The following is a 13,552-nucleotide window of genomic DNA, read 5'->3' on the forward strand; positions in this document are numbered from 1 at the left end:
CCCGCTTCCTGGCAGAAAGAAGAGACTGCTGGGGACTCTAGAATCCAGGGTCCTCCTGATCCTCAGGGTGCCTCTGAGGTAAGGCTGCAGACCGCATTGGCACAGCCCAGCCTCCTCGTCCTGACACCTGCGCTGTCGCTGTCATTTACGGGGGCTGGGGCAAGCTGTTTAAAAATCCAACCCTATGGGCTGGGCGTGGTGGTGTACACCTTTAATCCCAGCACTCATGAGGCAGAGGCAGGCAGATCACTGTGAGTCTGAGGCCAGCCTGGTCTACAAAGTGAGTCCAGGACAGCCAGGGCTACACATAGAAACCCTGTCTCGAAAAACCAAAAATAAGAAAAAGAAAAACTAAAAAAAAAAAAAAAAAAAAAACACCTAAATCCAATCCTATGCCAGGTATGGAAGCTCAGGCCCATCGTGCAGGTACTCTCCAGGCAGAGGCAGGAAGATCTCCACTTCCAGTCTCTTAGACTCTCTCACAAAGAGTAGAGGCCTGGTTTAGGGGTGGAGCCTCTGCCTAGAATCCCCCTGTGAGGGGCTAGGGGCGTGGTCAGGGGTGGGGCCTCTGTCTAGAATCCCCCAGTGAGAGAATGGGGGCGTGGTCAGGGGTGGAGCCTCTGCCTAGAATTCCCCAGTGAGGGGCTAGGGGCGTGGTCAGGGTGGAGCCTCTGCCTAGAATTCCCCAGTGAGGGGCTGGGGGCATGGTCAGGGGTGGAGCCTCTGCCTAGAACTGCCCCCCACCTCCCTCTGTGAGGATACAGTGCACCACAGGTCCACACTCCTCACACCGAGGGTCTTGAGTTGCAGCTAGTTGGAAACTAGTTTGACCTAGGGAGAAGGAGAAGAATCTGAAACCACAGTCACCACACGGGATGTGGAACCCCTTCATTCCTTCTCAAGAACCTCAAGATAAGGAAATCTGCATTTCAGTCCTCACAATCACCTGGATAACTAGTAGAACACGGGGACCCACCCGTAACCACATGGGTCTCAAGCCTTGGAGACAAAATTACACACTCGGCCATACCAGCAAGCACTCTCTCTATGTGGAGACCTGGGTGTCCGGCTCTGCAGTGGACCAGGTCTCCGGAGAAGGGAGTCGCTGTGCACACGACGGGGCCATGCTCGGGAGGGCCACTTGGCAGGCACAGGATGCACTGTGTGTGTCGGATGTGGAGCCGGAGGTCAGCGCTCGGTGCCGGCCTCAGTGGCCGGGCAGTGACAGCTAGGATGATGTCCCTCCAGCCCTGGGGCTCCTTCTGTCTCAGCCTCAGTGCTGGGGTGCGGATGTGTGCCACGGCACCTGGATGTTTGTTTTTGTTTTTGTCTTTCTTTCTTTCTTTTTTTAATGTGGAATTGAGGATTGCGACTCAGGTCCTCCTGTTTCCAAAGGCATGCACTCCTCTCCCCAGCACCAACTAAGGGGAGCTTTAAAAATGGTCACATCACTCAGGTTCCGGTGACACTTGACAGGACGGGCTGAGGGGAAGGAGGCTAGCATCTCTGTTAGGCCAGGCGGTCAGAGGCCCGCGGTGGGTCACAAACTCCATCTTAGTCAAGAAGATCCCGGCATTCACAATGGTTTCTGTTCCTTTAGAATTCAAAGTGGGAGGGACACACAAAAATTTTTTTTTCACAGTAAAAATTGGAAAATACCTTGGGAGAGGAGAGAGAGCACGGAGGGGGGGGTGCGGGGGCGGGTGGGGGCTAGAGAATTACGCAGGGTTTCTTGTCTTTGAACGGATTCTCAGAGGCTGGCACACCAACCAGCAAGGGGTCATTGCGGGCGTGCTGCTCACAGTAGCTCATCAGCTCTGACGAGGCTTTGGAGACCTGTGTGCCACGAGGAAGAGAGAGGAAAGGTCAGATGGATCAGCCCACAGCAGCCACGGGGCAGGGAGAGCCCATGTACACTGTGTGGCACACGCGCTATGTGTGCATAGAATAGTACACATCTACGAAAAGGAATGTGGCTCTGACAGAAGCTACAACATAGAGGGATTTTTGGAGGACCTTGCGTTCTCAGTGAGAGAACCGGACACAAGAGGACACACAGTACTGACCCCTATTTCTAGAACAAATGAATCCTAGGGGATGAACATAGCCTGAGGTGACGTGGGGCTCCAGGTCTTTGGGTCTATGGTCCTGAAAGTAGACCAGGATGATGGTCTACAAGCATTGTGGCCACTCAAAATAGTACACAGGGTTGGGGGCGTGGTCAGGGTGGAGCCCGCCTAGAATCCCCCAGTGAGGGGCTGCGGCGTGGTCAGGGGTGGAGTCCCGGCCTAGAATCCCCCAGTGAGGGGCTGGGGGCGTGGTCAGGGAGGAGCCCCGCCTAGAATCCCCCAGTGAGGGGCTGGGGGCGTGGTCAGGGAGGAGCCCCGCCTAGAATCCCCCAGTGAGGGGATGTGGCTGTGGCTTAGAGTTCAAATGTTGCATGTTCATCGTCACCAACATGCAAATGAAGAGGAATGGGGGCTCTCAGCGTCCTTCGCCGTAAGTTCCTAGCATTTAAGCAAGCCATGCTTGGATCCCTTCCCCATCAGATCCTCTCCTTCCTCACCTGCGCCAGCCTGTGGGAAAAGCCTGTCATCACCTGGCCAGTGTGAGGCGCCACACCACAGATGGCTCCTGGAGTCCATGAGGGCGGCCTGACTCTGCTGAGACACATCCTTCTGTCACAACTCACCGGACACACACATACACACACACACAGACACACCACATACACACACGCGCGCGCGCACGCGCTAAGTCTGGCTTCAGGTCAAGAGCTATACCCTACCCTAGTCAGGCAGTTGGCTCCTGTCTCTCCGTGGCCACATTCCCTGTTCTCCCAGTATCTATCCATTAGGGCTGCTGAGCTGTGCTGGGCATGAGAAAGCCATCTGCTTCTGCATCTTAAGATCATGGCCTCTAGCCGGGTGGTGGCACATGCCTTTAATCCCAGCACTCAGAAGGCAGTGGCAGGCGGATCGCTGTGAGTTTGAGGCCAGCCAGGTCTACAAAGCAAGTCCAGGACAGCCAAGGCTATACAGAGAAACCCTGTCTCGAAAACAAAGACAAGTAAAAAGATTGTGGCCACTGTTTTGCTCTTGTCTTGTTTTTCTGAGTCAGAGTCTCATGTAGCTCAGGCTAGCCTCAAATCCCTATGTGGCTGAGGATGGCCTTGAGATTCTGATCCTCCGTGGATCACAGGCATACACCACCATGTCTGGTTTATGCTGAGGACAGGTTCAGGTGACTGTTCCAGCTACTGAGTCATAAGCACTCTATCAACCAAGCTACCAGCACTCAACTCACTGAGCTATAAGCACCGGACCGACTGAGCTATAAACACTCTGCCAAGTACTCTTTGGGTCTTTTGTTTTGGAGACAGGGTCTCACTCTGTTACCCAGGTTGGCCTGGCACTGACACGCCTCAGCGAGCACGGCCTGTCTGTTGGCTGCCGCCTTCGAGAGCTCAGACGTAGATCTGCTTGGAAATCTGCCCTCAGGGATCCCAAGAACAGCCTTAAAGACCTGGTGTGGCATGGAGCACTCCAGCCCCTTCCCCAGTCTCTGGGGTTCTGATGGTAAGATCAGAGGGGACGCAGAAAGCCAGAGTGCCTGTGAGGTGCCCAGGCATAGAAACATCCCCATGCCACCCGCAGACTGGGCTGGTCGAGGTGGGAGCCCCTCCTGACATCAGACAGGGTGAGATGAATCACAGAGTGCCCCTCCCCCCACTCAGACACAAAACCACTACAACCGGGGCCTGACTGTGCAGGTCGGTCAGCTGTGGCTGTGGCCCACAGACCTCCTATGAGGCGTCCTCTGCTTGGCCCAGGTCATGTGGGATCAAACCCATCTTGTGACCACATCTTACCAGGCTCCCTTCCCAGAGAATGAAGGTCTGAATGAATATGTGCTGAGGCAGGGGACTGATCATCCCGAGGCCATGTTGGTCAGTTAAACACTGTTCTATTTGGTGGTGCTGGAGATGGGATACAGGGCCGGCCATCTGTATGCTAGGAAGGTGTTCTGTGCCTGGCCGAGCCCCGAGTCCCTCACTGAGATTTTAGGCGGGCCTCCACCCTGACCATGTCCTCAGCCCACTGTTTCTTCATCTTGGACAGAAATCAGTTTGTTGTTGTTTTGTTTTTTTGAGGCAGGGTCTCTCTGTGTAGCCTTGGCTGGCCTGGAACTCTCTTTGTAGACCAGGCTGGCCTCAAACCCACAGTGATCCGCTTGCCTCTGCCTCCCGAGTGCTGGGATTACAGGTGTGTGCCACCACGCCGAGCCACAAATCAGTTTTATTGCAAGAAATGAAAGCCAGGGCTGGAGAGATGGCTTAGAGGTTAAGAGCACTGGCTGCTCTTCCAGAGGTCCTGAGTTCAAGTCCCAGCAACCACATTACATGGTGGCTCACAACCATCTGTAAGGAAATCTGATTCCCTCTTCTGGTGTGCATGAAAACAGAGCACTCATGTACATAAAATAAATAAATACATCTTTAAAACAAGAATGAAATGAAAACCATGGCAAACTGTGGACGCATCTAGACAGCCATCTGCTCCATCGTCTGTCTGTGATAACCACGGAGAAGGAGCCATGTGGGAAAGAAGGCGACAGACCCCAGTGTCTGGTCTCAACAGAGCAGTGCTGTGGCTGAGTCTCCGCTGAGAAACAAAGCTGCTCCGAGGGCGGCCCACGTGGTGTGTGTCCCCAGCTCTATGCACTGAGGACAGACTCCCGCCCCGGGCTCAGCTCACCTTCATGCGTTCGATCCCCGCTTCGATGCGCAGCTGTTCCACCAGCTTGCGGGCCTGGGCGACGTTGTTAGTACCTGACATCATCAGCCATGAGCGTTGACCCCGCGTCTAGAGAGCTGGAGGGCAGAGATGGCAGTGAACCTGCTGCTCAGAGCCGGCCAACCTTGACCACGCCCCCCTACCCCGACCCTCAGAGGGCTGCCCAGCTGCTCAGCTAAAGGGACAGGACCCCAGTTCCTGCCAATGTCCAGTCCCCGCGGATGGGGCGGTAAGGGGGGGTACGAGGTCAGGGATGGACTCAGGGTCTGTGGGCATCCCAGCCTGGCCCCGGGTCCCTCCCTCAGTCTTTCATACAGGCGTGAGGTTCAGTCATCAAATGGATCTAAAGAACTGTCACGGGCTGGAGAGATGGCTCAGGTTAAGAGCACTGGCTGCTCTTCCAAAGGTCCTGAGTTCAATTCCCAGCAACCACATGGTGGCTCACAACCATCTATAATGTGATCTGATGCCCTCTTCTGGCGTGCAAGCTAACATGTAGGTAGAGCACTGTATACATAATAAATAAATAAATCTTTTTAAAAAACAAAAACAAAAACAACTGTCACTGCCAAGCCTGGGTCTCAGGGCTGATGATCATTCAAATGAAGCCTGTCCTTCTGTCCCAAGCTAGGAAATTCTGTCCTTCTGCCCTGAGCTAGGAAAGTCAAGCAGAGGCCTCCTGCGCCCAGATGGCAGTGGAGCCGGTGGCCTGGGAAGAGACTTGGCCACGCTGGTGGGCAGGGTGAGGGGGAAGGCTTCACTTTCAGTTCCCGCAACATTCGGACTTCCTGGGGAAGCCCCCTGCAGAAGGGCCTCTTCAGACAGTCCCTGTCTTGGAGAGGGCTCTGGTGACAGAACCCAGGGCCTCCCGAGTGCCGGACTCTCTCCTGCTGAGCCATATTCTGGCCCTCTCTCTCTTACATTTATTATTTTGTGTGGGTGGGTGACGGTGTGCGGACACACAAGTGGAAGTCACAGGACACCATGTGAGAGTCGGTTCTCTCCCCGGCATTTAACCGAGTTCTTTTTTTCTTTCTCTTTTTCGAGATGGAGATTCTCTGTGTAGCTCTGGCTGCCTGGGTTTGCTTTGTAGACCAGGCAGGCCTCAAACTCACAGTGATCCTCCTGCCTCTGCCTCCCCAGTGCTGGGATTAAAAGCGTGCACCACCACGCCTGGCTTGAACCGAGTTTTTTAGGCTTAGCAGCAAGTGTCTTTCCCAGCTGAGCCATCTCAGTGGCCTTAATGCTTTATTGTTTAAAAATATCTGTGTAGCCGGGCGTGGTGGTGCATGTCTTTAATTCCAGTACTCAGGAAGCAGAGGCAGGTGGATCTCTATGAGTTCGAGGCCAGCCTGGTCTACAAAGTGAGTTTAGGATAGCCAAGGCTAACACAGAGAAACCCTGTCTCGAAAAACAACAACAACAATATATATATATAAATATATATATATATATTAATATTATGTATGTGTGTGTATGTATACCTGCTTGCATGTACAGGTCCATGTGCATGAGTATATGTGTGCACTTGTGTGTGTTACAGAGGACAACTTGTAGGAAGGAATCTGCTATCTCCTGGGTCCCTGGGATTGAACACCGGTCATCTTTCTTAGCCGCAATCACCTTTTGCAGCTGAGCCCTCTTGCCAGCCCTTACCCACAAGTTTATCAAATGTCACGTTAAGCAATGCTCAGTGGAATCGCTTTGTGGTTTTTGTAGCAGTTAGATGTGAACTGACAGCGATTTTTGTTTCGTTTTGTTTTGAGACGAGAGTCTCCCTGTGTAGCCCAGGCTGGCCTGGAACTCTTGGCCAGTCTTAGGGTCTGGGATGACAGGCATAAGTCACACCCAAATCTTTCAGCCCTGCCTGGCTCTCTGGGGCGTGGGCAGACACCCAACACTACTCCTGGGGACAGAGAAGACAGAGAACCAGAGCCTCAGTGTGGGCTGCGGAGAAATCGCCCATCAGGGTTTCCAGGCAAGACGCGGGTGGAGACCGCAAGGACTCCAGCTGGAGATTTCTCCTGTGCTAAATATAGTTGGGTAGAGAGCCTAAGGGCCAGGCCTCAGCGCTCTTCCTGAGAGGCCGGGGAGTGGAGGGCAGGCGATGGTCCTGCCCAGAACAGGTGCACGTGTGCGCATGCGTGTCCACTTAAGGATGTGCCCGCGTGCGAGCGTGTATGCACGTGTGTGTGTGTGAAGAGACAGAGGTGTGAGTGGGTCAGAGTCTATCTTCAGGTGTGTGCTGTGTGTGCATGAAGATCTCTGAAGACAGGCACATAGCATGCCCATGCCTGTGGCTGGCTACCTGTCTGTAAGGCCAGGGCTCAATTCAGGAGCAACGGCCCCAGGCCCCACTAGGGGATTCTAGGCGGGGCTTCACTCCTGGCCACGCCCCCAGCCCCTCACTGGGGGATCCTAGGCGGGGCTTCACTCCTGGCCACGCCCCCAGCCCCTCACTGGGGGATTCTAGGCGGGGCTTCACTCCTGGCCACGCCCCCAGTCCCTCACTGGGGGATCCTAGGCGGGGCTTCACTCCTGGCCACGCCCCCAGACGCTCATAGGGCGATTCTAGGCGGGTCCTGTTCTTGTGTACAGAGGCGCACACCTTGGCATATCATCTGTAGGAAAATGGCTGTGTTTGTCCATGTACACGTCGGCACATGTTTCTGCTCTTCCATGGTTTTCCCGGTATACAGCTTTGTGTGTGTGTGTGTGTTTGGTTGTGTCTGCTGACCCTAAGCTCAGACTCTGCAGACTGTCTTCTGCTTGTCTCCTGCTGTCCAGGCAGAGGGTTGTGTCATCAGCCAGTCCCTGACTCACCGCCCAGCCATGTGTCCTCCCCACCCCCACCCCCAGGTAGTAAGCCGGCCAACAGCAGCCAAGGCTGAGTCAGCTGGCTCGTTGCTTCCAGGCAGCTGGCCACAAGGCTCAGCACGTGGCAGCCTTTGTGGCCAGACCTGTGGGTAGAGCGGGCCTTGCAGAGCTCCTGGCAGTGTCCGCCGGGACTGCAGACCCAGCCTCTGGCCAGCACAGGAGATCTCAGCGCATCACTTGGGGTGACTTGGGGAGATGACCCCTCATGACAGCCCGTGCTCTTGGAGCAGCACTGGGCGCCCTGCTGGAGTTCAAAGCCAGGGCGGGTTTTAGCTCCCCTTGCGGGAAGAGATAGAATTACACCTCACCTCCTGTGTGTTGGGAGCCGATGAAGATGCCACCACCCCACCACCACCCCAGCACCCCGCTCAGTGGAGACTGCATTTAGCAGTGACTAAAATGCCACAGGACAGGGAGGACTCACGCAGGACAGGGAGGACTCACGCAGGACAGGGAGGACTCATGCAGGGTCACCAGCTGGCTGCTGTGCGTGGTGCCTGCCTGTGCCCGTTCTAAGCCAGGAGCTCCAGCAATGACAGCCACACATGCCCCTGGTGTTACTTGGGGGCCCTGCTGTGGGGCGCACAGATAACCCTCCACATGCTGAGAGGGGAGGGACAGAAGAGGTCCTAGAAGCTGGGGGTTCCCTGGCTGAATGTCTTTGGGGATCTAGGGAGGCAGTGACATCAGGCAGGGAGGCAGAGCCAGCCTGGTCTACATGGCAAGTTCTAAGATAGCCATGGCCCCTCGGTGAGATCCTGTCTCGAAACCCATAAAGCCAACAAACCAATAAATAAATACACGAGGGAGGTGACTTTGAGATAGCCACAGGAAGACACTGTGAGACTGAGGAAGCCAGAGAGAGCCTGGCAGGGGCCAGTCACACAGGCAAGCCTCTCAGGGCATGGAGATGCGAATCTCCCCCACTCTCAGGGCTGGAGCTAGAAGCATCAGGCAGTCCAGGCTGTCCTCGACTAGATTGTGAATTCAAGGCCACTCTTGGCAACCTGAGCCCATGTCAGAAAACCAAACCAAACCATCAAAACCACCCACTACCAAAAGCCAAGGAAGAAGAAACACAGCAGCCCCTGAGACAGGGTCTCTCTGTGTAGCCCTGGCTATCCTGGACTCGCTTTGTATTCCAGGCTGACCTTGAACTCCCAGCGATCTGCCTGCCTCTGCCTCCCAAGTGCTGGGAGTAAAGGCGTGCGCCACTGCCACCTGGCTTTTGGACTTTTTATTTAATGACAAGGTGTCCGTTAAAGGTGAAACCCGTTTGGGTTCACAGTGGCCAGAAATTTTAGAAGTTCATATGCCCTTGTAACCAACCACCAGGACACAAGCCATTTCTGTCACTCTGATGACCTCACTGTCCTGTGTCCTGGCAGCTGACCTCAGTAACCTTGACTCCGTTCTTTATTTTTGTTGTAGGTCGAAAGTCCTATGACTGGAATCTCACAGCGTCAATGGCCTGTCCTCTTTCTCCCAGCATGACGTCACTGCGATTCACCCACTCCCACGCTTTGTTCTTTTTCATGACTGAGTAATATTCCATCAAAGTCAGAAGGCACAGGCCAGAGACAACTGGGCAGGCAATGGTGTCGCCTAACTTGAGGACCCAGAGTTCAAGCCCTGGGACCCACAGATGGCCGCGAGCACAGATTTCCTGGAGAGTTATCTGAGCTCCACACACATACCTTGGTACACGCTCACGTGCACGCGCCCACTATCTCTCTATATTCTGCTTTGTTTGTTTCTGAGACAATCTGTTGCCATGGTGGCCACACAGCTGAGGAGGATGACAGGACCCTCCTGCCTCTGCTCGGCCGTGCCGGGAAGACAGGCGTGTGCTTGTGGGAAAGTTTTACTCTGGCAGTTATAGACTGTCAGGCTGGGGTGTCTGGAGCACATGGCCCCACCCTGGGCAACTGCCTAACCCGACGGCGCCCCCCCCCATCCTCCACCTCCACATGGGCCGGGGAGCATTTCGACCAGTTCAGGAGTGGGACCAAGAGGACAGCGGGGTGCAGAGCGTCCTGGCCTGGTTCTCTCACCCCACCCAGTGTTGAGACAATGGCAACATCGTTCCCTGGGGCAAAGTCTGGGTTGGGAGAATTCTCTTATCAGGAAAACCCTGTGACCCTACAGCTCTGTAGGTGAAAAGGAGACACAGTGAACTCTGGTGACTTTATGGCCTCCAACCAATCTTCGTCCATCACCAAAGGCCTGCAGCTCAGCTGATTAAGGTTCAGTCAGTAAGGTGCTGGTAGCTCAGTCGGTAAGGTGTGTTCTGGTAGCTCAGTTGGTAAGGTACTGGTAGCTCAGTTGGTAAAATGCTGGTAGCTCAGTTGGTAAGGTACTGGTAGCTCAGTTGGTAAGGTGCTGGTAGCTCAGTTGGTTGAGTGCACACAGGAGGGCCTGGGTTCCATCATAGCACCACATAAACTGGGTATAGCAGAACACACCTTGCAAAGTATCTGGAGTTCAAGACCTGCCTCAGCTTCATAGCCAGCTTGAGGCTAGCCTGTGCTTCACAAGACTTAGTCTCCACAGAAATAAACAGGAAAAAAAAAATACACAAAGTCCCTCTCTGTATACAAAGGGGAGCACAGTGGAGGGGAGACGGAGGATAGAGCCCACAGGCAGTGGCAGAACGCTGGCAAGGACATCTCTGTCTCTGGACATCTCGTGGGAAATCTGCAGGTCCCTGATCCAGGGGGAGGGGACCTGAGTGGGGCCACAGCCACAGAGAGAGCCGTGCTGTGCAGATCTGGGTCAGGAGTCGAACACAGCACAGCTGTGAGCAGAAGTGGCTGCAGACGCCGGGTGTCCTGCGAGCGCTGCAGGGCTGACAGCTTGCTGTGTGTCCTGAGAGCACTGCAGGGCTGACGGCTTGTTGTGTGTCCTGCGAGCACTGCAGGGCTGAGGGCCTGCTGCATTCTGTTGAGAAACATGTCAAGCATGGCTTCCCCCGACCCCCACACCTGTTCAGAGGCTGTGGGGAGAAATCACCACCACCCACCCTGCCTCAGGGGACGTGGGAAACGTGAGGGGCCAGGCTGACCCCAGCGGGCAGGGTGCTTGTGGCTCAGTGGCTACAGTGCTTGCCTAGACCAGTGAAACCTTAGCTACCATGCCCAGCACTGCACACACCTGGTGTGGTGCCACACCTGCCATCCCAGAACTGGGGAGGTGGAGGCAGGAGGATCAGGAGTTCAGGGCCAGCCTGGGCTCCAAGTTCTTTCTGTGAACCTATGGTGCTGAGTCACTGCAGATGGCTTATGAACCGATGCAAATGTCTCCCCTCGAATCCCTGTTGCACAACTCTGTGGCAGAGTTCTTAGGACAGCCGTGTCCCAGGAGCGATGAGGTCACCACCGGGGACCTGGCTCTGTCACAGGTCCACGCACACACAACTTGGGCGAATCATCTGGAATCCCCCCTTCCTGGTGTCCCAGAGACCAACAGTCGCTCTGAGATGGGGTGACGGGTCCCTGCTTGTCTTTCTGCCCCCCTGACTGAAGCCCCACATCTGTGACCTCTTTCTGAGGCTTGTGGACTTTGAGGAAAATACCTGTAGGTTGTCGTCTTGCACAACCTGGTCAGGTGATGAACTCAAGTCACCTGTTTGGGGACAGAGAATGAAAACATGTGATGGAATGTGCTGGGGGGGGGGAGTAATATGGTGCAAAGTTCCCTGCCCGGGGCATAAGAAGGATGACTTAGCTGGCAAGGTGCTTGTAGCTCAGTGGGCAGGGTTCTTCTTGTAGCTCAGTGGGCAGGGTGCTTGTAGCTCAGTGGACAGGGTGCTTGTAGCTCAGTGGGCAGGGTGCTTGTAGCTCAGTGGACAGGGTGCTTGTAGCTCAGTGGACAGGGTGCTTGTAGCTCAGTGGGCAGGGTGCTTGTAGCTCAGTGGGCAGGGTGCTTGTAGCTCAGTGGGCAGGGAGCTTGCCCAGCATGCTGAAATCCCAGGTTTCATCTCCAGGATGGGGCATGGTGTTGCAGGACTGTCCTCCAAGTACTTGGGAGGCAAAGGCATAAGGACAAAGTTATCCTTGTCTACATAGGAAGTTTGAGGCCAGCCTGGGCTACATGAGACCCTCACTCAAGTAGTAGTAATAATAAAAACAGTGACAGTAATAATTGTGTTGAAGAACATTCTGAAGTGGTGAAAATTTCTGTGACATGGAAGTAATCCTCCTGCCTCAGCTTTCCAAGTAGCCAGGACACCAATTCATCTGTGTGTGATTGTAGAGATGGCTTAGCTCCAGAGCCCGGCAGGCCTGGAACTCATGGTGACCACCTCTCCTGAGTACTGGGGGGATGGGTGTGCCCCATAGTGCCTGCCTTATGCAACCTTTAATGCCAGCACCTGGGAGGGAGGCAGAGGCAGGAGGATTGCTGGGAGTTCGAGGCCAGCCTGGTCTCTCCTTTCTGGGCAAGTCTGAGGATGGCCTTGAACTCCTGACCTGCTGGATGTACTCAGGCCTTCAGCATGCCAGGCAAGTGCTCTGTACTAAGCTCAGCCATGAGTAACTCCACTCACCTTCAGTGCTACCTGTCATTTCAAATCCTGAGGCTGAGGCAGGGGGATTGGCACGACTTTGACGCCAGCCTTGGATCATTGATGATACAAAGGCTCAAAAGAAAAACAAAACTGGATTAACATGGAAAAAGCTCGTGGGGGCTGGAGAGGTGGCTCAGAGGTTAAGAGTGCTGGCTGCTCTTCTAGAGGTCCTGAGTTCAATTCCCAGCAACCACATGGTGGCTCACAACCATCTGTAACGGGATCTGATGTCCTCTTCTGCAGACTCATATACAATAAATAAATAAATCTTTAAAAAAAAAAAAAGAAAGAAAGAAAGAAAGAAAAAGAAAAGAAAAATCTCGTGGCCTGGAGCTGGGAGTGTTAAGCCAACTCTGGAGGTTTGGACTCAGGTCTTTAACCCACAAGGCCGCCTTCCAGGTCCGTACTGCACAGCGTTGATTGTGCAGGGTTTTACTAGTTACCAGGCTGGCCTTCAACACATGGAGAGTCTCCCGCCTCTGGACCCTAGCTAAATTTTGTTTTGTTTAGAAACAATGTCATATGCAGTAGAGTCTGGCTGAAAACTCAGGGCAATCCTACTGCCTCAGCCTCCTGAGTATTGGGATGACAAGGTTTTAAAAATATTTTGTTATTTTCTGTGCAAGTGTATGTCACCAGTGTGCCTGTTTGCACCCAAGTGCGTGCAGTTCCCACAGCTGCCAGAAGGGGCGCCGGGTCCCCTGGAGCTTGGGTGGGACCCACCGGGTGGGTCCTCTGCGGGAGGACGGGCTGGTGCTCTAACCACTGGGCCATCTCTCCAGGCCAGTAGATCTGAGAGGCCACCACAGTTTCCTTCTCCTTTTTCCCCCATCGGCTTTAGGAAACAATGACATTCAGACCCAAAAATGCTGGCGAACCTGTGGATGCCGGGCATAGCTCTCATAGCTGGGACTCTGCCACTCCCGCAGGCTGGGGAAGCACAGCCACCCCTCCCTGGCCGCCTCTCCTGCACTGGTGAGAAAGTCCCTGGCCAGCTCGGAATCCTGCATCAGGGGCCAGGAATGTACGGAATGCGGGGGGGGGCGGGGGGGCGTCCCTCCAGGTGAGGGGGGAGGAAGTCGACCCCAAGGTCCCAGCTGGGAAGACACCAGCCTCACTTCCCGCAGGGCCTGGATCCCAGAACCTGCCTGTCACTTTCCAGTGCAGAGTCCCGGAAAGGACTCTTTAAGATCACAGCCTCCGGCTGCTGTGCTGTGCTCCTATGGCTTCCCTGAGCGCCTTGTGCTGTCCTGGACCCCACAGCCCTAAAGTTCAGGATGAGGTGTGGTGGATGCTAGGTGGATGCGGCTCC

At 54.6% G+C, this 13,552-nt stretch overlaps 1 protein-coding gene across 1 annotated transcript; it reads right to left on the reverse strand.

The window, feature by feature from the left end:
• Positions 1-1,691: 1,691 nt before the first annotated feature.
• Gng7 (G protein subunit gamma 7) lies at positions 1,692-4,876 on the reverse strand. Its single transcript, XM_051139608.1, has 2 exons — positions 4,758-4,876; positions 1,692-1,836 (listed from the first exon to the last, which is right to left on the reverse strand). Exons 1-2 carry the CDS (start codon positions 4,839-4,841, stop codon positions 1,711-1,713), a joined length of 210 nt encoding a protein of 69 aa, XP_050995565.1. The 5' UTR covers positions 4,842-4,876; the 3' UTR covers positions 1,692-1,710.
• Between the last annotated feature and the right edge of the window lie 8,676 nt (positions 4,877-13,552).

This window comes from Acomys russatus, chromosome 31 (assembly GCF_903995435.1).
Source record: "Acomys russatus chromosome 31, mAcoRus1.1, whole genome shotgun sequence".
In the NCBI taxonomy this organism is placed as follows: domain Eukaryota; kingdom Metazoa; phylum Chordata; class Mammalia; order Rodentia; family Muridae; genus Acomys; species Acomys russatus.

Coding starts and splice junctions, on each gene's coding strand:
- Gng7 (XM_051139608.1), bottom strand. CDS start 4,841: ATGATGTCAGGTACTAACAACGTCGCCCAGGCCCGCAAGCTGGTGGAA. Junction 1,837..4,757: donor CGGGGATCGAACGCATGAAG/GTGAGCTGAGCC, acceptor CGTGGCACACAG/GTCTCCAAAGCCTCGTCAGA.